The sequence below is a fragment of the Centruroides vittatus genome, unplaced genomic scaffold (genome assembly GCF_030686945.1).
Source record: "Centruroides vittatus isolate TY-2023 unplaced genomic scaffold, ASM3068694v2 contig_400, whole genome shotgun sequence".
Classification (NCBI taxonomy): domain Eukaryota; kingdom Metazoa; phylum Arthropoda; class Arachnida; order Scorpiones; family Buthidae; genus Centruroides; species Centruroides vittatus.
In genome coordinates, this window is record NW_027122215.1 from 101,981 (window position 1) to 128,197 (window position 26,217).

General features: G+C 28.9%; 2 protein-coding genes across 5 annotated transcripts in view; both read right to left on the reverse strand.

The window, feature by feature from the left end:
- Nucleotides 1-4,217, reverse strand: part of wwk (white walker) — a 40,870-nt gene extending 36,653 nt beyond the window's left edge. For all 3 annotated transcript variants that reach the window (XM_067271659.1, XM_067271657.1, XM_067271658.1), the window contains exon 1: nucleotides 4,075-4,217. In XM_067271659.1, the coding sequence (XP_067127760.1) occupies nucleotides 4,075-4,162 (88 nt within the window). In that variant the 5' untranslated portion in view covers nucleotides 4,163-4,217. The remainder of the gene's footprint in view (nucleotides 1-4,074) is intronic.
- A 13,548-nt stretch (nucleotides 4,218-17,765) lies between these two features.
- LOC136976403 (SHC-transforming protein 1-like) overlaps nucleotides 17,766-26,217 on the reverse strand; it is a 47,732-nt gene continuing 39,280 nt past the window's right edge. Inside the window, exons 9-10 of one of the 2 annotated variants that reach the window (XM_067271665.1) lie at nucleotides 24,848-25,107; nucleotides 17,766-18,601 (exon numbers count right to left, since the gene is read on the reverse strand). In XM_067271665.1, the coding sequence (XP_067127766.1) occupies nucleotides 18,467-18,601; nucleotides 24,848-25,107 (395 nt within the window). In that variant the 3' untranslated portion in view covers nucleotides 17,766-18,466. Of the gene's footprint in view, nucleotides 18,602-20,153; nucleotides 20,723-24,847; nucleotides 25,108-26,217 lie in introns of those variants that run through there. The other variant, XM_067271666.1, reaches the window with a different exon arrangement.

Here is a 26,217-nt window from a genome sequence, read left to right on the forward strand (position 1 = left end):
ATGTCACAATAAATAAATGTACAGAAAAATAAGCAACTATGTATTTTTAATGTAGTTTTTCTTCAAAAAAAAAAAATATTTAATTATAAATTTTGTACAAAATTTTTAAACTTTAACTGTGTTCCGATTCACATTTTTCTAGTTTATGTTAATCTTGATGATGCTATTTTAGCGTATCAAAACATTTTATTTATTAAAGTAGTGTTTTTTAATATTAAGTAACTGAGTAACTTTCCATTGTAATGATTTAATATTTGTGGTGTTTGCCTTGCCTATTATATTTTTCATGTGATCAGCACTACTGGAAAATTCAAAAATTATTTTTTTCAAATAATATATATTTTATTGTAATAATTTGTCTTTTAAATCATATCTAAGATATTGTATTGAAGAATAATTATGTAACAACAGAGAATTGATAGAAATTAATTAAGAGAATTAATTGGAAATTAATATAATTACACAACAGTGAACACATATTGCAGGAATATTCCAAGTAAATCAGAATTGTAGTCACCTTACAAACATCAATTACTAGTAATAAACCGTTGTTTTTAAAGTGAGTAAATTTTAATATTTTATTTAGGATAAATGTAATAAAATATGCATAAAAAATATATTTAAAAAAATTTAACTAGTTATACGAAATTTCGAAAAATACAAAATAAAATTTCTTATTCTTAATGTAAAATCAAAAATTTTTCCATTAATATAAAAGTCAATTAGAAAGATAAATGGTTTATAGATAAATTTACTATTTTATTTTTGTGGTACTTACTAGATTTGAATTCAGAATGCTTATTTACTATAAAAAAAGTTGAACAAGCTCCACAATAATGCTTAAACAAAGGTACTCACAATTAAAAAGAAAAAAAAAACATTATATATTCTACTTTTAGCCTTTGTTTATCAGCTGTTGGTAAAGCATCACTCATAAAACTAAATCAATAGAATGAATTTCTAGAATCTATTTATGTTATTTATTTATATAAAATTATATTAATTGAAAAAATAATTGATCAAATACAAAAACAAACTTTGTAAAATTTAAATTTTATAAAATATAAAATGTATAATCTATAAAATGTAAAAACAGTAAATAAGTATAAACGATGAATAAAAAATAAAATGAAAAATATATAGAATATAATAAATGCGTAGAAACATGATTAGAATATTTTAAACACATATAAATGTACTGGTATACTATGTTTATCAATAAACTTAAAAATACTAAAAATGTAAATTAAATACCTCTCTCAATAAAACCTCTCCATTTTTGTAATATAAAAACTATTTTAGAATGATAAAAAAGTAGTAAATAATACACAGAATCAAAATATGAAATGTATGGAGACCTACAAAAGCATTACCGGTATATTCAATTTTAGGAGTATTCAATAAATATTCCAAAAAATATTTTTATTTTTCAAAATAAAACATTCATATAATCTTGAAATATTAATGAAATTTGTACCAATTTTAAACCGTATTGTTCTACATTTTTGTTTCATAAGCACGATGTAGTGCAGTTAAACGACCACTAGGCATCATTTCATCTGTTTATTTGCTTGCTCTTCTTAGTTGAAACTAAGAAGAGCAAATAAATGGATGAAATGATGCCTCGTATATATATATATATATATATATATATATATATATATATTATAATATTATCAGATTATATTTTAATGGTGTTAATTATAATATCAAGTAATGAATTCATAAATAATATTATAACTTGTATCATATTTTCTGAAATTAAAAGATATTTCAAAATTAATTGAAAGCATTCTTGTATATTGTATTAATATATAAGGTATATAAAATTGTTCTATATTGTTATGTAATCTGAAGAATAATTATAGAGAATTCTTGTATATTCCATTATCTTATATATATAATGCTTATATATTGTTATCAAATGCTTGAACTTTCATTAATGAATAAGATTGTTTTAGGATGGAATTAACATTACATGAGTGAACAGTTATGATGTTTTTAACATTTCTACAGTTTCATTCATATATTATATTAAAATAGAAATTTCTTCATTTTTAGATGTCTTCTATTCTCAATATGGTTATATATTACTACATCAAAAACAAACTATTACCATGTTTTACCTAGCAAAGCTATTATGGAATATTGTAAAATTTTTTGATATAAATTATATACTAGCATTAATTATTAAATTACGTTTTCCAAACATTTTGCTAGTATTTCTCATCTACATTTTATCTTAGTCATTCAGTATGAAAATAAAATATAGATGAGAAATATAGCATGTGTTTTGCAGAGCATAATATCTTTGTTGACTAATATAATATGTAGATTCTTAGCTACTAAAAATAACTTACAAAAATACTCATTAATAAATGAATTTGAAAATAGTGGAACACTTTAAATAAGTTGAAATTGTTGGATTTCAGTCAATTTAAATAAAAAAAAATTTGAAATAAGTCTTCAATGATTAGTAAAAAGAGTGCTGTGAAAGTGTGATAAATCTACATTTGTAACATACTACTAGCTAAATATGTTTGTGATAGTAATTCTAATGGAAGTTTCATTACGGTTTGGAAAAATTCAAGTTCTAACAGTAACATATAAAAAATGGTCTGTCTAATCAATTTAAAATATTTATACTATTTATATAAAAAATTATTTATATATAAACTTGTTAGAAAAGTATCAAAGAAACAAATAAGAATAAAAAATGATGATAATAAAAATATTAATGAAATTCGTTTATTCTTTATTTCATAATACTGTATTTCCTTTCTTTCTCATCTTAAATTAAACAGACTATTACATCATTAATTACAGTTATTAAAAAGAAAAGTAATTCTACTTAAATTTTTAATTGTTTATAAAAAAAATTGATTACGTAATAACATGCGATATTAATTTTGTGCTATTTTATTTCCTATTATATTTTTATTCTAATGCATGTTATTGTTTGTTAATAGTAAGTATTAATTCTATACTTTTTTTATAAACATGGGCCATTCAAGTAGTTTCTGAGGAGGGAATTCATTTGCATTTGACAATTGCTGATGATGAGAGGGGGAGGACGAGTTTTTGACAATGCAAGCTTTCATCCGACATTTATTTTTCTCCCAGCTATCATAAAATTGTTTGAAAATAATTCTTGTAGATTTGAAAATGGTTTAAATTTCTGACAACATAATTGGTGAAGGGGGGACCTTGATTTCTGACTGGTGACAGTGGAAAAGGGGATAAACAATGAACAAATCTTTGCTGATGTAATAAAATCTTTCAAAAAGAATTTTCATTAGCAATATAATTAAATTTTAATGATAAGAAAATAAGTTATGCTTTATTATAATTATAAATTTGTATAATTTATTGTTATAATTATAAATATATTCATTTATTTGTCATATAGTTGAGAATGACATCCATATATGTAGCCATATATATTTGGCATTATTTGGCTATGTTATAAATTGTAATTAGAATACATGCAGTAATTTGTTTAGGTATAAATCAATAATAAAAAAATAAAAAATTGTTAGAAATGAAAACTTTTGTTGTAATCAATTGTAATAACTAAAGAGGTTTAAACTATTTAATTATATGTAATTGAATTAAAGGCATTAAATACAATTGCCCTCAATTACAATATATAAGATTAAATGTCACTTTAAATCACTTCAAATCTGTAATTATTACTTATGCCGAAATAAACAAAACAGTGGTTTTTATTTTTAGTTATTTTTTAATTATTTATAATTTATGTAATAAAAATTATCAACATTAAACAGTGAAAGTAAACAACCCTAAATAATGTGAAATTTATTTAAAATTTTAAAAAAAGAGGTTCATAATAAATAAATATATTATTTTTTAAAACGTAAAAACTGACGAGCGAATATAATATATTAATTAATGATGATAACAATAACAAATATTTAAACTAGTATTTTAAAAATCGATCTAAATTTAAAAATCCGATCGACCAATGACAGTCGAGATAACAAACACCACTACGGTGTGAAGCAGTAAACAAAAACAAATATCACTTGACATTTAATCAAAAATTTAATTTACCTATAGAAAGCGATATTCTAGCGCTTCTTCTTTTCCTAACGCTACTTATATCTTTAACATTTTCTTTTTTTGCTTGCGTAGATTCCATTTTCAAATAAATTCACTTGATCCAAACGAACACAAACCAAATGCTTCACGTACTCGCGAGGTATTGTGGGATACAAAGATACGGGTAAATAGTTACATCACATTTTCCTCTACCTGAAAGGTAATTCGTGTTTTAAAAAATTAACTTGCATAAAATTACACTCTAACTTGAAATTCATTATTATTTAATATGAAAACTCAACATTAATAAATAAATCGCGAGTTATTTAAATCATATTTTTTGTTTTTGTTTTTCTTTAATGGAAAATGAACCATTTCTTATTGTGAAATTTTTCTGAAATTATCAAATATGTATGTATACCAGCAGATGAGCCCGGCGTTGCTCGGCAAAAAGTAACAACAGCAAAGATTAAGATTATTAGATTCTTTCGTACTTCTAACCCTTCTATTATATTATATTATAGTATTTGGTTTTCGCATTATTTCGAAAAACGCGTGGTCCCCACGCTCACCAGATCTAAATCCACCTGACTAATTAATCTACGGAGAGCAGCAAAATCTGCAGTGTATCGAGATCGTCCGCGCACACCGGATGACCGAAAGAAGCGATAACAGTATTCATTCAGTCTTTCGAACGAACAACCGACAGCGGTGTTTAGAAATAAAATAAGAAGGATCTGAGTCTGTATTGATGCTAAACGAAACACTTAAATCATACTTTGTGCTTCCCGGTAACCTTACATTATGTAATTTTCCTATTCGAATGCCACCATACCGCTGGTCCGATAGAAAGAAGGAACTGTTGCAGAAGGGAATCGAAGTGAATTCAACCAAAAGTAGCCGTTGACCTCCTCCCGGAAGAGAGGATGTTCAACGACTACTAATTAATACCGGTCTACTATTAATATTTGAAAAGTGATCCGTGTTGGATAGGTTGTAATGGCATCCCGCATGTAATCCAAGTTGCTAACCTTAACGTCCGAAAGACTTGATATAAGACTTGTTAAAATAAAACAATATTGTAAGAATGCGAAAATAATTGCTTTTATGTGATCCCATAAAAAATAAATAACTGGTGAAACTATATTGAAAAAGTAAAGCTCAACAAAATCATCTAAGTAAAGGAAACTTTTGAAAGTTATCCTTTCTCAATCTCGAGAACGGAGTTAGATAGATGAAAATCGAGACCAGACATGGAAATCGTAAGAGAAAGAGGACCAGATTAACTATATATGAACTTCCTATTTGTACCGCAAATCACGTTATTTCAATATGAAATTTTTTCCCTGAAAAAAGTTAGAAACATAACCGGCACGACTCTATTACTAACAGGACAAGTATGATGTACAGGAGCAAAACACTACTACACTCCACGCAGGCAAGCACAGTACTTGTCGCAGTAATGGCGTAATGGCGCATCTATTTCGCGCTATATCGTAATCGTAGTAATTAAGTGAGTATAATATAAATTTTTAAAAGTTATGTCTTTTCTTTTTGTAAAAATTATCGTTTATGATCTTTACGTGGGGAATAATGCCTTCCGAGAGTTTTTTTAAGGGTAACTAGCCCCTATTCAGGCGTTACAGACGTGGAGAAAACCCGGAAAACTCCACGTGGCCAGCTCTTCCGGGCGAGACAAATCCACGACACAACTCCCAGAGTTCAGGAAACGGAATCTCTTGGCCACTGGTGGGCCTTTTGTATGAATTATATTTAGTTTATTATTTTCTTGAATTTTTGCCAATAGATGGCGTTACATGTAAAGCCAGCAAATCGAAAGTAGATAGAAATTAATCGATATATAAAAATCCTATCGATATTTTGGGGTGATATGTACGACGTGATGTAAGTTAGAAGTATTTGAACGTAACTGCTGAATTTCGTAGCAATTGGTCGAACGGCTTAGGCGTGCATAGCGAACAAACATCCGTCTTCATTTATATATATACACAATATACTGTATATATATAGGGGAAGGTGGTGCAAGATGGGGCCATGGGGTAAGACGGGGACGTCCGTTTATTCGTGGTTAACGTGCTTTCATCTAGCTGTTATTTGGGGAACTAAATGTCAACCTCAAAAGGGATCTCGGGACGAGAGAACGTCCGAATCGCTCTCTTTGTTTGGAAGTAAGACAGCCAGGGCCTAATTTAGATCTTCGCGGGCCCTAGACAAAATAATATTTACGGGCCCCTTTACAAATTTTATATTACTACAAATATAAATAAAATTGTAATACTTAAAATTAAAGTATTTTTATTTCAAAACAATTACAAACATAAAATAATCAATATATTAACCCTTGAATATGGCGCTAATAATATAGTAATTCGCAATACTAATAAAACAATGGCACGTTTAGAACCTATTACGGGCCCCAATTAATTACGGGCTCCGGGAAAGTGCCTTGCCTGCCTTATGCCAAATTAGGCCCTGAAGACAGTTTTCCATGTTTAAGCAATACTTCATCTAATTTTACGCCTGCTACAAAGTTTCTACAAAATAAGTATTATTGTGAACTTTTACATTGCCTTTTAGATGAAGATATTATGGTATTGGAAGTAACCTTTAAGACTGAAATTGTTTAATTTTGAAATAAAGTTGACCCGTGTTTGCAGTCAGTATGAAAAGTGTACGTTGGGGCAAGATAGGGTACCCCATCTTGCCCAAGGTTGGCCATGAATTCTGCTGCTGACTAGAGGCACTACAATATAGGGCAATGAACTAGTTTTAAATTCGTTGTCATTGATAATTCTATATCACCTTTTCGAATATATAAAATAATAATTTTAAAAATGATCTTTTTATAGAAAATGAAATATTCCACTTTTAAATTATATCTAACTGTAATAAATTTATACAGTATATACTGTATTACTTTATTATTTATGAAAGCATTTTTTAAATTTAAATTACTATCTTAACAAGAAATAAAACGTGAGATAACAATCGAAATAAAAAATTTTTTCCACGAAAAAGTATCGTCTGCTTACAAAATAGCGAAACTGAGCATGCGCGAAGTGACAGTATCGTCTGGTAAAGTAAATACGAGTAAGTTCAAACTTTTATATTTATTTATTTATTTGGAAAATAATAAATGTAGCTGTTGTGATAAATGGGCACAAGCCGTTGTTCTTGTGCCAATATTGAAGAAAACGGCAGTTTAACCATTTTAATTTGTCCTCCTTGTATATAAAAATAAGGTTAAATTTACCTATGGTAGTCAAAATGGCGCGTCGTCTCTGATTCCAGCAAACAGACGAAAGGAAACAGTGGGACGCACGTTCTAACCTAACTTACCTAACCTATTCTAATTTGGTTAGTAATAATTATGGTAATATATTAGAATAGGTTAGAACGTGCGTCCCACCGTTTCCTTTCTTCTGTTGGCTGGAATCAGAGACGAGCCGCCATTTTGACTACCATAGGTAAATTTAACCAAACATAATATCCTATCTTACCCCACGGGTGGGGCAAAATGGTACATTTACATATAATTTTAAAATATGAAATTTTCTTGTTTTTAAAAACGTTTTTCAAAAATTAAATTTTGTATTATATATTACCAAATGTTATAGTTGATAAGAATAAAAAAATTATTGTTTTCATTTAAGTCGTTGCCATCTTATGACTTTTCAAACCTTTAACGTCCTCATCCTGCCCAACCTTCCCCTATATATATATATATTTTTTATAATTTTGTGAAAATATGTTTATTAAAAAAAATCAATACAGTATTTGTTTTATATTATATTATATAATAAAATCGCACGCCTTACCATACTATCCGCCACGACAGTACAAAACTGCGGCTCCCATGCATTTTGCAAAACCTACATTTCGGCTCCCACTGAACTCTTGCTTGCTTGCAAAAATAAAAATAAAAAATAGAAATTAACACTTCCAGCAAGAGTCGCATGTAACTCAAAAAGAGCCACATTTGCCCATTTCTGCCATATAGTAAGCATATTTAGCTTTAATTAAAATCTCGGGATTGGGAGGGAAGGGGTACTTGTTATGTTATTTTTAATTGTCTACATGGACATTACTCATTACTAGGACTTTTACACTGGTGTTTAGATATTGACACAAGAATGAGAATTAGTTCAGAAAAAACAAATTTTCTTTATTATATCACCTGTAGTAATTTTCCCTGTTAACTCTGGGAAGGGTACTTGTTATCTTTAATTAAAGATAGTTAAACATCAGCAAAAAGTATCCGATTTTTGTACACTTATCTTACCTCATAAAAATATGAATTGCTAGGCGATGGCCAATTGTCTCTGTCTTCTAAACAGCTTTGTGATGGCTTAGGTGTATTTTTTTTTTATAAATATTGAAAAAAAGCAAAGATGTTCGGAAAATTACACCTATTCGATAACTACAAAGCAGACAAATCCCTTTATCGATTTTTATTAGTCACTTAGATCATAAATGATATTATAAATGCAAGAATATCGAACACATTTCCACCCCTCGAAGTGGCTAGCAAATTGCCTTCGTAACTTGACATTCAGAACTCTGCCTAAACCAACCTTCGTCCACCCTTCCATACATAACAAGTTTCATTTTTCTTTGTTGTTCTTCTGCTCATGTTATCTTTTGATGAATTAATAATTAAGCAATGTACGAGTATTTACGTTTTGTTGTAATTTTTACATGACATTTAAAGTTCCCGAATGAAGTTTAGAAACTGAGTTATGTGAATGGGAAGACAGAGGATATTTAAGCTGGCTTAAACTGCCATCTGATACAGTGGACGATACCATGCTAATAATATCATTTGATATAGAACTTCAGAATATGTGGGAAGAAGCTCCAGAAAAATAGTAACTGTATATAAAAGAGACCTCCCATTACTGTGCTCAGCAGAAGAATAAACCAAAATTTTGTAATTGAGTACTTTTATAGAATGTGGTGAAATATTACATTGTTATTTGTAACTAATCTACAAGTCTCTGTTTTATTGTGTGTTTTTATGTTTGCTCAGGAGAGTTGCAAAGAATCTTTTATTATTTTCAAACTGTGGCTGCGTGACATATGTATTTTATTTTGTAGTTATATGCACATATTTTATATTTTATTATTATCTCTATTTCTCTTTCATAGCTTTCTTCTTTTGATCTATTGTCTGTCTTTTCTGGAATTTCCTTATTCAAACTTCATTTTCTTATATGGGCATAGTGAACCTTGTGAAATAGTAGAAGGGTATGTAGCCCGGAGGGCAATAGAGAGGGAGTGTGAGGACAGTTGGGGTTTGAGCTGTGGAAGAGACGGATGTGAATGTCAGCTATTCCGGTATGTTTTGGCACCGTGCGGAATAGACAAGGGATGTAAACTACTGAGGAGACAGCCATTGCAAAACTATTGGACGATCTAAGGAATGAAAACGTGAATATCAGAACAGAGTAACTAATTCTGAAGTGACAAGAACAGTAATCCCCGATTTTCGACACCAAAGATAGATCCACGCACAAGTGACCACCTTAAGAATCAAGATATAGAACATTGGGTACCCATTTCTTTATTCCCTCAATCTGTCCTATCCTCTATCCTATTCTTTAGTAATATAATTAGTTATACAATAACATAAAATAATCTAAAACTAAAACCTATATGTGTTATACCACGTGGTCAGCGTTGAGATTTTTTGCCAATCTTATAAATTTTGTCGTGCGGTATGGTTCGATGATTATCTGTTTCTAGTACTAATAATTAATATTACAAGTGTCGCGTGTCAGAATCAAGATTGCCTGGCATCTGGTATACAAACCTGTACATTATCTTAATAGTACAATTAAAGTTTTCTTCGTTCATCTACTATCTTTGGTTATTTGTGAAACTTCTTCATTTTAACAAAACCTGGTGTTTAAATTTAAAAATAAGATGAACAGTATGGTTCTTAAGTTTTTAGATAAGGTTTGTATAAAATGAAAAATTTTAAATAAGCTCCACAATAGATACACTGTTGAGTTGTCTTTTCCAATTGTTACATCACAATTGAAAACTGATCTTTTTTAATAATCTTCAGTTGGTTGGTTACAACGGGTTCAATTTCAGAAATCTCATCAAACCTTTGGCTTTTCAACTGCAGTTTTAATCTTGAAAATAAAAAATAGTCTGGTGTGACATGTCAGATAAGTAGAGTGGGTGATCTAATGTTATGACTTGTTTTTGAGCCAAGAATTGTTTTCCGTGTAAAACGAACATATGCAAAGTTTTCATTTCTTTAAATCCTCAGTTAAAATGCAGAGAACTACAATTTTTAATTCTTCTTTATCATGTGGGAAGTGATTCAGCAATCATTATAATTAATTCTGCAACAGTGGAAATGTCTGTCTGACTTGTTTGGTGTCCACTACACCCATCATCCCTTATGGATTCTCTCTCTCAACAAAATTTAGCATACTATCATAAGACATTTGCTTGTCTTAATGCTCCTTTGCTATAAGTCTTTTCCACCATATCTAATGTTTTTGTAGCTGATAAACCAACTTTAAAACAAAATTTGATGATAACACATTGCTCTTCTTGCAATCTATATACACTCAAAAAACATTTTACAAAACAGTAATGTACTCAAGATTGGATAACTGTTGACAATGGTTATGAGAATATAGTTCAGATTGAAATGACTAGATAGTGCTACTAGTATGACCATAAAAACAATGAACCATGTATTTGAGAAGTATGGCTTCCTTGAAGTATATTGTTCTAGGGGTCATTATCATCAAGAAAAATTTTGGTCAAAATTTGCAAAATATTGGGCTATGTGGTTTGTGAACATTTGCTAAGTCTAACTTTGCTTCTACAATTAAGTCCAAAAGTGTTTCAGAAAACAATTTTAATCTGTCATATTATTTGACATTTCCTACAATAGATTGTGGGGAAGTACTTGATCTTTAGAGTATTCTCCCATTCAGGAACAAAGAAAAAAACTTTGAAGAAATAAATCACACACTCTACAATGCCAATGCAAGGAACTTAAAGTTTATTTCAGTCCTTCTGATCACTTCTCTGTCCATTCACTATAACAGTCTGACACTATGATGAAGGAAACAACACAAAGAGGAAACAACACAAAGAGGAAACAAACACATGACTCCTGTCTACACATCTTCTCTCTTCACCTTCTCTTTCAAAAAGTCCTGCTTCCTACCTTGAGCATGCATGATATCCCTCCTTGATCTGGGTCCTTTGGCCGTCATCAAACCCTGGAGGTTTACAGACTACCTTAACTACAACAATGCCCATCCAGACAAAGAAGCTAGTTATATGACAGAATTATCATTATTAAACTTCTAATAAGCACCCTAGTGAAAATATCATTTGAAATGATCTCATCTGTTCTCATTTATGGAGACATTTTCTACATTTTTGATTTTCACTTCTTTGACGTTATGTCCAGAAGATTTTGAAAATTAGCAATAAAATGATTTTCAAGATAAGATTTCTGCTTTCTATATAAACTATTTAACAATGCTTATATTTTGTTATTTTTTTTAATATTAGAATAGACATGATAAACTTCAATTAATAGACAAAGTTATTCTCAAAGAAAATTTATTTGTTCCTAATTAAGACTTAATCATATAGTCAATTGATAGCATTTGCTAAAAATATAAATATAGCAATTGATAGCATTCATTTAAAATCAATTGGATGCCATTACAGAAATCATATTAAGTGAAACATCTAAAATGACCTATCACTTGTATTCAAGTAACAATGTGTCTTGTCATTTGACTTTTCAAAAATCACTTCAGACCATTATCATTTGAAAATGACAAAATGATATTTTTAGTACGAAAACACTGGATTCTTTATATACCATATTTCCTCAATTCTAAAATGCATTTACGTATTTTTACTTGTCTGAAAAAGAGAGACCTCTCATGTTACATTTGCAGTCCAACTAATTTTATGAGATGTCTCTATTTTCATGCTTTTCTTCATATACAATAATTTTACATTTTAATTCTGCATCATGTTGTTTATTTGCGGTCCAAGTGTGACAAAATGGTGTGTTATACACCAATAACATGTTTTTGGCCATACTGTTCAACACTCATATCAGTTCTAATGAACTTTGCTGTTAAGAAGTATTTAATTTAGATTTCTTTTTAGTGTGTCTAATATTTAGTGTTTCAAGACAACATGATGCATGATATAATACAATGTCACTTCACGCCAATGTTTATTATATGATTATAACACTTACGTGTTGTGGCGTTACAGGAGTGGAGTCTTGGAGAATGAACTCATCTGCTAGCACTTTCAGTAGTATACAACTACTGTCTTCAGGCAGTCTATCGAATACAACAGTTTAAGATTTTCAAACTCTAATCCGACGGTTTCACAAATTTATATTTCTGAAATTATCGAACAATATTTCTGACTGTTTAACAGATTTTCCGTTTTCGAATGTTATTTAAAAATCCTTTTGTGTATCCACGTGGAAGGGAAATTAATTTTAAATAAGCATGTCATAGGAAAAATAAGGCTGTAAGAGCCCAGAACATGCATGAAATATAAGCTATGCCAAAAAGACATCTGAGTAACAAAGACTTCAACATTGTGGGTTGAGTTGTTTAAAAGCTGTTATGCAAATTTTTGGTAATTTGAAAGTTAGGGAGTTGCATGGTTCAGTAGCAGAAATATAGAGACTCTCCCAACATGATGCAGAATTAAAATGTAAAATTATTGTATATGCAGAAGAGCATGGACATAGAAAATAGAAATGTTATGAAATAATACTTGGTAGCTCTAACTTACTCAATACGACTTAATAAAATCATTATTTAAAAATTTTTCCTGCATAGAAAATTTTAAAACAGTTAAGTCTTAGAATTCAGGAAATGTGGAATTTTTTAAAACCATTAAACTGTTTATTATTCATATATGAGATCTTCATTTAATTCTGTATTAGTAATTTTTATTATGGTTTAATATCAATAACTATTAGCTGCTAAATATGTGCACAAACCTTCCAAACTGGCCAAATTATTTCATTTCTACATTAGGTCATTAAACTTTATATGTTCGTGTATCACTCATCATCATATGGTACTTTTTTTAATTTACTGTTCAATAAATAAATAAAAAAAAAAATCTCATATAACACAATAAACAAAATATTTATTGACAAAAATGATCAAACATACAACAATTTTTAAAGGACATAAATGAAAATTATAAACAAAAAGAAATGTATGACACATCAATCAAAATACTGTATGATATACTTTAAATAAAATAGACATTCTTTTAGATGACTGTTTAAAATTTAAATATAAAAGTTATGATATATTTAAATTATAATTATCATTTTAAATTTTTTTCTTTCTTAAAATCATTCATGCAATTTTTTAATTATTTATACAGGGTGACCCAAAAGTCAGTTACTCAAGATATATTTTTAAGACTATTTTAAGAATGGTTAAAATCAGTTTGGAACAGCTGCACGATGTTATTCATGATTAAATTGAACTTCATTGGAAATGACTGAATTACAGCTAACATGCAGCTGTTTCAAACTAATGTTCACTATTCTTAAAATATCTTAAAATATGTCTTGATTACATGACCTTTGGGCCATCCTTTACATTGTTTATTGTATACAGATTATGAAGTTATACATTTATATTTACATAAAACTAATATTAAAGCTTTTGCTGCATAATTTTGTAAAAGCAGCAAAATCTTGATGATTTTTTTGATAGTCTTGGCATCATGTGAAATTATTAAAAAGAATGCAAAGCTTTGTACTTTCTTTCTGTTAAAAACTGTTATGACTTTCTTTCAATTAATAACGTTAATAATACTTGTATTATTATCATAATTGAATTTTTATATTGTCAAACTGTTTCACAATTGATATGTAGCTTAATTTGTTTTAATGTAATGAAAATAGCCAAGTAAACTTATATACAAAAACTTATTTATGTAAGTAAAAATAGCACAAATTTTTGTTGTTTTTAATTATCTAAAATAATATTACAATAAAAATGTACTGCAGAAAATAGTTTAACATGTTTTTCTAATATATTTTAGAACCTAGTGAGAAATATAATCTCATTTTAAATTGTTATATAAATTTGTACACTTCCTATATAAAGGAAGAAAGATGTCGAATTGATACTTCTATACCATTAATTTTTTAAACAATACTTTCATGATTATTTTAAATGATTCTATGAAAAATATATATTTTTTTCTTTTATTAATTTTACATTCATATTTCATTATTTCTATACTATACATATTTCAATATTATAAATTTAACAATCCATTCTAACTCAGCTCTTATTTTAACTAAATATAAAAACACCTTACCACTGGGGACAAGTAATAACACCAGGTAATATGTACCGTACAACAATATTGGATAGTTGTCAATCTTAGTTTATTATTAATACAATACTATTTATCTTCCAAAAAAATTATTATAATAATTTAGAATTTTAAAGTTAAAAAGTTGTTAAATATATTCTCGTTAATTCCATTTGAAAAAGAAATGTTTGATGTTCTGAATTCAAACACAATTTACCTGAAGAGGGCTCATAAATAGAGCAAAAAAAAAAAAAAACAGTAAAGAAAATTAAATACCTCATTGGTAAGGTGTTTTTATATTTATTATAAATTTATATTAAGGTTTAATTAAGATATTTAAACAATCAAATTTACAATATAAAAATTTGGAAATCAGTTTTTGTATTATAAAAATTAATCATTATTTTACTGTGTGAATCTACTTTGCATTTAATTTCTTACACTTACATTAAACATGCTTATCATGTTAATTTTATTTAGTTCTTGATGGAATATACACAGTATTTTATCCAACTCTAGTTAAAACTCAAATCTCTCCTGTAAAATAGTGATAAATAAGGATTGTGAAAATATTTTATACTGATTCTATAAAATCTTTTGTGAATTAATTAATCAATTTAATTTTAAATGATACAGCTTTTATAACCTCATCAAACAAGACATTTGATTATACCCAAGGACTTTTATTCCTGTAAAATTCAAGAATATAATTAACACTGTTCTTAAAAAATCTTTTGCTTAAATCTGGACTAGATTTCAATTGAAAATCCATGAATAGAGAGAATGGTAAAATGAATTTTCAAGAAATTAATACTAAAAAAATGCATGTACAGTACATTCTTCCCTCTACAAAGAAGTCCTGTCTGAAGAATTCTTCAGACATGTCTCCAATGTGTAGGGATGAAAGCATTTACACTTTAATTTTCTTCATATTAATTTCTTTAGAATTTATTTTGATATTATTGGGAGTGGTTTTACAAAGTTACTAAAGCTGATGAAATGTCCAGCTTTGAACATTCTTACAGAGAACAGAAAGCTTTATTACACAAATATCTAATTAATAATTATATTACGATACGAATACAAGACAAAGTATTACCAAACAATAAAAATAGTATTACTGTATTACCAATATGATTTTAAATTATACAATTATTCTTTAAATGAAAATTATTATTTCTTTTCAGTTCCTTTATAAATAAAATATGTAATGTATAAATTGTATAATGTTTTGTTGTAAAATCTATACTTTGAGTGCTTAAAAAATTTAAAATATATGTATGTATGTTAAATTGATAAATCTTTATCAATTAATTTGTTAATGGGAGAGTTTTAAAAAGTATCAATAATACAAATGAAAATTTGATGTTTAACAGACATTACTTTGAGAATGTTAGAGTAAAAAAATATTTTTATATTGATCAAATATATTTAAGTTTCTCAGATGTTTCAAAGTGATAACAATGTAAATATATTTGTTATTAACTTCAACAAACAGATATGTTATAATTAAATGAAATGTTTAAAGATAAATTTTGTTATATAATAATGAATAAATTCAGAATTTACTTTTATATAACTAAATTTTGATAGTCCATGTAACTGAATAGTCCATATTTATAAATATGGACTATTCAGTTAAAAATATTGTAAACAAATAATTCCAATAAAAACATTCAACAAAATTTAATTTCCAAAAGCAGATATATACTTGCATACATAATGACATTCTTTTTAATAATGAACTTGATTGGTTGTCTGATAGTTTTATGTGGTTTTTGAAGGTAAAATTAAACCACATGTCAAAAATAAACAAAGACATTTCATTCAAAAAAACAACTACCAGCATAATCTATAAACAGTGGTGGATTACCCAATAGACACACTAGGCATGTGCCTAGGACCTCGTCATCTCGAGGGGCCTCAAAATTTACATAGAAAAAAGATAATATGCCTCTAAAAATTCAGTGAACATTTAAAAAGCATATATTATAAATTTAAAAAATTGTCATTATTTAAAGATTTTACTGTCTTTTTAATATAAAAAGAACACTTTTATATAAAGTAGGTAAAGTACTTGTAACAAAATTGCACCTAGGGTCTCAAAGGAACATAATCTGCTACTATCTATAATCTTTTCCCAATGAGATTCAAATTTGTAAATGCTATCTAATTGTTAGAAAGGAAGAAAATACTCAATTCAGTTTCCAGTGCTTTTCAGTTTTGAAATTGTTGCAGCTGTCTGTTTAAGAATGTTCATATTGTTGTAGACTTAAATAAAGACATTCTATCTCTTGCTATTTTCATGAGCCTCAAAAATAAATTTTGCTTAGAGTCGTGCAAATCCTAGGGTCATCTCTGTATGAGAATGAGCATTATTCTGAAGGAGCACAATAACTTTGTAAAAAACAAGTGCATGCTGTTTTACAGGCATGTAATACCAATAATACATCTACAACTCGTTGAAGTTGTGATAGAGCTGCTTGGCCACTAATCAGTCAATCATAATAGATATCATCATCTGTAATCCATCAGACACACAATAAAATTTTCTATTGGTGTACGTTGGACTTTGTTGTGTGTGGGGAAAGCTTTACTGGACAACAACAATGATCTAAAGTTTGTTGTTGTTATAGATAATCCATTTTTCATCTCACCTCAAAAACCTACTGACAAATGGCTGATTCTTGTAGCATAGAAACAGAGACAAACAGGTTTTAAGCTGTTAGTTTTTGTCAGCTGTCAATTCACTATGGAATTCATTTGCTCGACTTCCAGACTTTCATAAGAGGATGAAAATGAATGGTTTCATTTACATAAAACCTTTCTGCATGCTCTTGACAAATATCTAATTAATAATTATATTACAATACAAATACAAGACAAAGTATATTACCAAACAATAAAAATAGCATTACTGTATTACCAATATGATTTTAAATTATACAATTATTCTTAATAGGATTCCAAGAGGATGAAAATGAATAGTTTCATTTGCATAAAACCTTTCTGCATGCTCTTGACTCTCTTGAAATCATAACATTGAAAAACTATACTAATTTATTTGATTACCTGATATATGAAAGTCCAAAATTGGCAATAATGCATCCAACATATTGCAGTTTATGTAAATTGTTTATGAAAGTTGTTATAAGAGCTCTTATAACTAATATATAAGACTTAAAAACATTTTAAATATTCACTCAATAAGCTTTGTTTTGAGACAAAGAAATACAAAAATTGCATTACAGCAATCTTAGTTTTTCCTTTACAAAGAATAATGTGTCAAATATATATATATGCCATTGGAAATTAAATACTGTATCATCAAATGTTTTTATATGGTTTTATATTATTTAATAATTTTCAGTGATAATTTGTATATTTAATATTTTTAATGATATAAAACTGTTTATCAGATAGCATACAAGTTTATAATGTATTATTTAAGATCACCCAAAAATTATTATTTTTATGATATTAAGAAAATAAGATTATTTCAATAGTTAAGAACAAGTTGTCAGTAAGTGTCATTTATTCATTATTTTTCATAGTTTTCTTTCTAGAAGCTAATTCATTCCTGAAACTATATCTTAAAAATTTTAGAAAAAATAACATTAAAAGAAAAATTCTATGAGAATATGTCAGTTTACAGTGACTAGTGACTAGATATTATATGATATATATGTGAGGTGTAACTAGACTCTCCATATCAAGATTTTGGGCATATTTAGGAAGTAAAATGATAAGTGTTATTGTTATTTTACAACATTTAAAAACAATAAAAGTAACTTTTATTGTTATTAAATGTTGTTCTTATCAATTTTCTATTCTGATCATAAAATAATAATTCTGAAACTGAAAATGGCAATTCCCAAATTGCTCTACAAGTATGTATAACAAAGGGATTTAAACTTTTTCTAGTTGCACCTCCTGAGCATATATAATATACATTCAAATTGTAATAATAATTATAGAATATAATTGAATTATGAACAGCAATGAAATTCTGTCAATACGATGGCCTCCTGGGAACATGGTGATTTAATATAATCAAGCTGTTAGAAGAAATAATAGGATGTTTACTACCACTATGGTAATTAATTAAATGACTGACACTTTTAAAAGTTTTATCTTTAGTTTGAACCTGGAAAAAATATATATAATATTTCATTATCATTTTATAAACACATTAAAACAAATTTAATAATAAAATTAATATGTATTACTATTATTATGAACTCTAAGTTATTACTTAGAGTATAATAATAAGAATATTGAAACAAGTAGTAATCCACATAATACTTGGGTATAACATATAACATCCTATATCAGGGGTCGGCAACCTATGGCACGCATACCAGACATGGGACGCGAGACCATTTTCAGTGGCACACTGAATGAATTAAAATATTAAAATAAATAAAATATGTTAAAAATTATTATTATAAAATAATATTGAAATCACAATGCAAGGGTTCACATCAGCTACATTTTGCATATGTAATGCGCATACGTTTATGTTCTGCATTCTTATCTATGTCTACCGAGGCCAGACATGCGACAGTCGGCATATTCTGTATGTCTGGATCCAGACAGTTTGCCTATTCCTGCATGCTTGTTATTAATAAGTAATAGAATTGCTCATAAAAGACAAAAAGTTAACGTTAGATCTTTTTAAGACATTTGGACTGAAGAATATGGATTTCTGCAACAAAAGGGTCGTGCTGTTTATGCTTTACATTACAAAAGTGTCATGTGTCATACTTCAAGTGTACAAAGACATTATCAAAGTAAACATTATTCTATGTTTAAGAATGATGATGAGAAAATTGAAGCATTTAAACAAGCTGTTTCTGGTTAACACCTAAACAACCAGTTTCCATCATTACTGGAAAACAAAATAATATAAAAATAAACTAAAATGTATAAAATATTTTCTTTGATGTACAAATAAACACACAAATCTGTTGTAATAAATTGCACAAACTGCAAACCTGCCCTATTCAATGAACTAGAATTCTGAGAGTTCTAATTTCTAAGAACATATGAGTAGAACAAATATTTTGAAATAAAATATCAAAACAAAATTCGTAGAATCATGTCGGCACACAGTACAAGTTTGTGAAAATCATTTGGCACAACTCTCCAAAAAGGTTGTCAACCCGTCCTGTATTTTATATAAACACACACATAATAGTAAATAATTTTGCGAGGAGAAATAAATGTTGATAATGGATACTTATGTGCAAATTCTTATCATCTCACAGCATAAAAAATATATTTGATTACAAAATTTTTAAAGTTTTTATATCATTTTTTTTTATAGATAATAAAATTGGGTTAGTTGAAAGACTTTTCAGTGATAATTTGTATATTGAATATTTTTAATGATATAAAACTGTTTATCAGATAACATATAAGCTTATAATGTATTATTTAAGATCACCCAAAAAATTATTATTTTTATGATATTAAGAAAGTAAGATTATTTCAATAGTTAAGAAAGAGTTGTCAATAATTGTCAATACTATTAAGTTGAGAATTCAGTTAGTTGGATTTTCCTTTAATTCATTTCAGATAATCAGAAGTCATTATATTGACTTCTGATTATCTGAAATGAATTTAAATTTTCAAGAACTTAAATTTTCAAGTTTAAAATATATGCAAAAAAGCTAAGACAATAAAATACACCAGTTCTCAATTTACAAACTTCCTTCAAAAACCAAAAGATGTGTACAGGTCTCCAGATATAAAGACAGTCAATTGTCCTGAATTTTGATAGTTTGTTCAGATATTCTCTGGGACTTATCAATGCAGATTTTTGGACATTTGCACAATCTTAGCATTTTTGTATTTATCTGATTGATCTGATGGAGCCATATACTGGTATATCTAAACATGCTTGCACAATTTGTTCTGCTTTGCCTGCATTTTCAACATACATTCACAGCTTATTTTGATGTCTTACTTGTTGTTTGCCATACCTTCATATTACCAACAACATATTAAATTAACAGTGTACATCGGAAATGAATTTCATGTTTAAATAAAACTTTCTATTGTATATTTTATTTTAAATTTTACTTCTGTTTTGTTGTTTGTTCCCTAAAAACACTTTTCCAAAATATGTGACATCTGTCAATCAAACACACTGTTCTTTGTGTCATGCTGCTTTGTGTGTATCTTATTCTACATTTAAACAATAGATTAGTGCAGTGGCGTGCCATCCATGGAAGCTGTGAAAGTGCCGCTTCCCTTGTATTTTCTTGTATATAATACATATTGTGTGAATATTTTCATATTTTAATGTACTTTGAATTACTTAAAATTAATATTTTATTATAATCACATTATTTATTTTATTACAAATTTATATACATGTAAAAAACAATGATAAGATGCAATGATAAGATTTGAATATAAATTCATATAAGCATATTTCCAATGGAAGTGCTTTGTTGTTGAATATGGGACAGCTTTCATGGTGTAAATATTTGAATTGTGTAAAGTAGCCAGATTTATACACATTTGCACATGTGCTTTACAGAGCACCAACCTCATGCAGTTTAGCTCATGGATGCTACACACCAAAATATCATATAATGCTTCCAATGATTCTATCCAGGGCTGGCATAGCTTCCCTAATTATCAAATGTCACCGCACACCACTGGATTAGTGACCAGGGGCACTTGTACTGTACATTGACGCATGTGCCCCCCTTTTTTCGTCTGGGTTGCCCTTTTCCTAATTGCTGGGGAATTAGGAAAGCGGCAACCCAGACAAACAAGCAACAAACAACAGAAAATTTGTGACTTTTAGTCTATTCTGCAAATATAAAAGAAACTAATGAACAATATTTGTCAATTGCCTCATGCAACTTTGTCAGAAATTGACCAAAACCACATTCCTTGTTTTCAAGGCCAAGTTAGTCCAGAATGCAACCAGTGCAGCCTTATAGGAGCACTGATCTGACATTGACTTAGTGTTTGAAGCTTCTTGCATAATGAAGCTTCTTTTTATAGCTTGTCCTCCTTTTTCATAGTCTGTGGGTGCCACTGTTAGTGACTAATAAGAACAACTTGATTTACTGTAAAGTATATTGATATTATTTAGCTGATCCACATTACATCAATATATTATACATTGCCTTTTATAAAATGTAGGTGATCACTGATGCTATCAATTTTTTGCAATTGAAAATTTGTATCAACATCATATTAGTCAAATATTCTAGTTGTCGGAACGTACTGACGACTAATACTTGACTTCGTGCATTCCTTGTCAAGAAAATAACTCTGGAATGAGTTGTCCGATCTTGATGAAATTTTCTTGGATGACTCATCATCACTCAAGGATGAACTGATTAAAATTTCAACTTTCAAAAATGATCCGTTTTTGTAGAACTGGAGATAGTGGTTTTTCTTCAGTATGGATCATTTTTGAGAGTTGAAATTTTAATCAGTTTGTCCTTGAGTGGTGGTGAGTCGTCGTAGAAAATTTCATCAAGATCGGACAACTCATTCTAGAGTTATAATGTTGACAAGGAATGCATGAAGTCAAGTGTTAGTCGCTTCCTGCACGCACGTGTATAAGCGTCATCTAATGGTCGGAAAATATGACAAGCATTAGAAACAGTAATTTTGAAAGGTAAATGTTATCGCTAACTAGATACACAACAAATATAAAGAATCTTTATAGAATAATAAGTTAAAAAAAGAAATTTTTTTTTAACTTATTATTCTATAACATGGAGCAGCAGTGATCAAGATTGATGGCTTTATGATCCATTCTCTCCTTCGTCTTCCTATCGTTAGTACGAAATTTCAATCTCTAAATGAAGAAGCTGCACAGAAATTCCAGATTGAGATGAAGTTGCTCAAATTCATCATCATTGAAGAAATATCAATGATTAGTGCAAGAATGCTTTACATGATCAAGAGAAGATTGAGGGAGATAAACCCCGAGAAAGATGAGCCGTTTGGTGGATTCTTTGTCTATTTGTTTGGTGATTTTCGTCAGTTTCCTCCTGTTAAAGTAGTCCTCTCTCCTCGAGTAATGTGATGTAAATGCAATGTAATGTCCCAACAAGGTAGGGACCTTGTTGGGCATTACATTACATTTGCATTTGATTCTTTTGAGAAATTCATTGAACTTAGTAATTCTCATAGACAAAATAGCACAGATAGTTCCTTCACAGATGTCTTACAACATCTAGCTTCGGGTGATTTCTCTGATACAGAGCTGAACATTCTGACAACAAGAAATTGAGCCTCTTTATCAGTTCCAGAGTTATTTATCCAGAGATGAACTTGATCAGTTCCAAACAGCAGTAGAGCTGTATCCAACAAACGAGCAAGTTAAACAAAGCAACAAAGATTACTTGCAGTCAACTGGATGCCCTCTTGCTTATATAGCATCTGAAAACACTCCAGATATTGCCCCGCCTTCATCCAAAGATGACTCAGCTCTTGGTCTCTCCAATCTCTCAGTTAATGCCAGAATCATGCTGAGAGTCAACTTATGGGTGCAAGGAGGTCCCGTCAATGGTTCACTAGGAACTATACGCTACATTATATATGCTCCTAATGCTCGCCCTCCAGCTCTTCTTCTGTTTATTTTAGTGGAATTCGATAGCTATCAGGGACCTTTCATCTATGGTAATCTGTTTCCAATAATCCCCATAACACGCTCTTCGAACAATGGCAGTATATTGCGATCTCGTAGACAGTTTCCCTTTACCTTAGCATACTTGATGACTATACATAAATCACAGGGATTAACTCTTCCAAAAATCAAAATAGATATAGGGAAAAAAGAGACAGCTATCAGTCTTACCTATGTTACATTGAGTCGAGTGAAAAAAATAACTGACTCAGTATTTTTAAAGAGTTATAATAAAGTTCGCTACAAGTCAATCTGTAAGTCCAAGTGATAGACAGAATTTCGTGAGACGTTGGCATAGCAATTAATTAATGGCTTATTCTGACCTTATATTTGTACCTTTAAATGAACCAATAGAAATCAAATATATTGTTGAGAACGAATGATTCTTTGTTTTTTTTTCCCCCCCTCATAATCTAGAAAATAAAGGTGTGAGCAGCTTTGTTCCAACTACACGTTGATACAGCGTTACTTAACTAGTTATTTTTACCTGAAACAAAATAGCAAAATAGCAAACTATCATTGCTGAGTTTAATGAATAAACTTTGGACGTAAAAACAACAATGAAGGAGGATATAATTAAAAGCTAAGCTTATGTTAAAATTTAACATAAGCTCTTGCAAGGACTTTTACATTGACAAAAAAATCCATTTGACTCAAAGCCATTGATGTTGATAGTTTTAAATGTACAGTGCCTTTTTATGAAATTGTTATTACTATATTTTTATGTAACTTAACTTGAATAAATCTTTTAATGTGGGATATCTTAAAAATCTGTCTACTATATGTACAGGACGTTCACTTTAATAATTACCCAGGTACAAAAAGATCTTTCCAGCATTGCACAGATATGTGCAATCATGAAAGTATAATCATTTCACATTGCTGTTCAAGTGTATAAGACATTGCTATACCAGTTAGAAGACTACAAGATGTTGAATCTTTTTATAAAAACATTGGCATCATGTGTCACTATATGATTTGTAAAGATGATTGTTTAATTTGATCCTGTTATGTGGTTGGAAACATTACATATTGCTGTGCAATTTACACATCCTTTCTGAATGAATGAGTGAAATTTTATTGTAAACACTGCAATGGAATGAATGCATCATATGCATATGCTCATGCAATGCTGGAAAGATTTTTTACACCTGAATAAATATTAAGCTGAACATCTTGTATGTATATGTGTATATGTACAGTACAGTACATAGTAAATCAGTAATTTTCCTGTATTTTATATAATATCCCAAAGAAGTACATAAAAATTTAACATTTTAGCTTTGTTATAGATGTCATTTATAATCAATTCATAACCTAATATTAAAGATAGCAGGAGAATATTGAAATTACATTTTATATTTTCCAGTAATCTTTATTATTATTACTCTAGGAAATGATTGTGAATTATATTTATGACTGAGTTGAAACACAAAATTTTAATAGAAAAATATTCCAAAAAATATATGCTTACAATTTTGTTCTTTCTTCTTAGAATTTACAACTATAACAACTCAATAATTAGTTAAAAATCCATACTATATACTAGTTATAATTTGATATTACTTCATGTCATACAGGCCTACTCATTTAAAATTATTTCATCAGTCAATTACAATTAATATCATTTCAAACTCTGATCAAAAATTATTTCAGAATTGATATGAATTGATATTAAATCTTATTTTAAGATAATTCAGAATTAAGTAACCATTTGAAACTTACATTTCCTGAGGGATCCACTAATAATAAATGTCTACAAACTCCATCTTGTCGACTTGTCAGAATATATTGGCCTGGAGTTACTTGAGACTCTCGTACTAGAAAATCTCCATTTTCTATTACTAATTCTTCACTTTGTCTTCTATTAATCATACCATGAAACCATTCTTCATGTATTAAATATTTCTGTTGTTGATGTAGACTGGGACTGTATTTTCGAAAAGGAAGAGGTGGAGGATTGCAAGAACTACCACCTGACAATTCTAAAAACATATTAACTATTATTTGTTTATAATTAAAAAAAACATCTTACTTCATTAAAAACAAACAAAAATGATTTTATTTGAAAAGAAGTTGATTTAGCTATAGAATATGTTATGGCATTGTTTCTAATTTGTATGATCACAAGTACATTCCTATTTTGGGCATAGATATTTGTTATCAGGTTTTAATGGGAAATCATTAGTTTGATGTTGCATATAAAAAAAATTCTTCTAATAATTAATTAATTAACATTTCTGCATAATGATTCAGATATCTGAAAGCTTCACAACTCATTTTTATTATTTCCAATAAAAAAGTTAAGATTGTGGCTAAACGCCATTATTGTACTGTATAGTTATATTTTATATTATATTAGAATATATATTTTCCTTCCTTCTTCCTAGTACTATTATCTTCCCTTCCTGGTATTTTCTCCCGACCGATGCTTAACGGTGCAACAGCAGGTGGTCTCTTGTGGACAATGGGACAGTATGCGGCCCTCAGGGCAGAACGGGGACGAAGTGGTCATTCTTTGGCTAAGACTCAAGAAGGAAGGTGCGCCAGAGGTAGCTCTCCACCACGTTTTTGGGACCACGTGGAGACGACAAAGAAGTACGAGGGAACGTAGAAAAATTCGGATCGAAAGAAGAGAAGTTCAAGAGTATTTTTGTCCCCGTCTGTCAAGAATTTACGTTTTAGTGACGAAGTTACATCGTTCGTGATTAAGAAAAGATCCACCAACCATTGTATATAACGCACCGTGATAACGCCGTAAAATTTGGGTACCCTTTTCTCTTTCAGTCTATCCTTTACTTTATTCGTCCTCATTTTCCCATTATCCTAATTTAGTTATAATTAGTTATAAGTTTAGTTATAAGGTGTATATATATATATATATTTACTTGTCGGGGAAAGATATTTTTTGTATTGCTGGCAACCTACAAGTTCCTGTATCTTATCACGCGAATTAAAGATTCTGTTTTTGAAAATCCCAGTTACTTTGTACTCAGTATTTGCATAACTCACAATATACTTTCTTAATTCAAAGTGTCTCCAGATCTAAAAAGAAACTGATAGAAATTAAGTTATTGTATATTAGTTTCTGAATT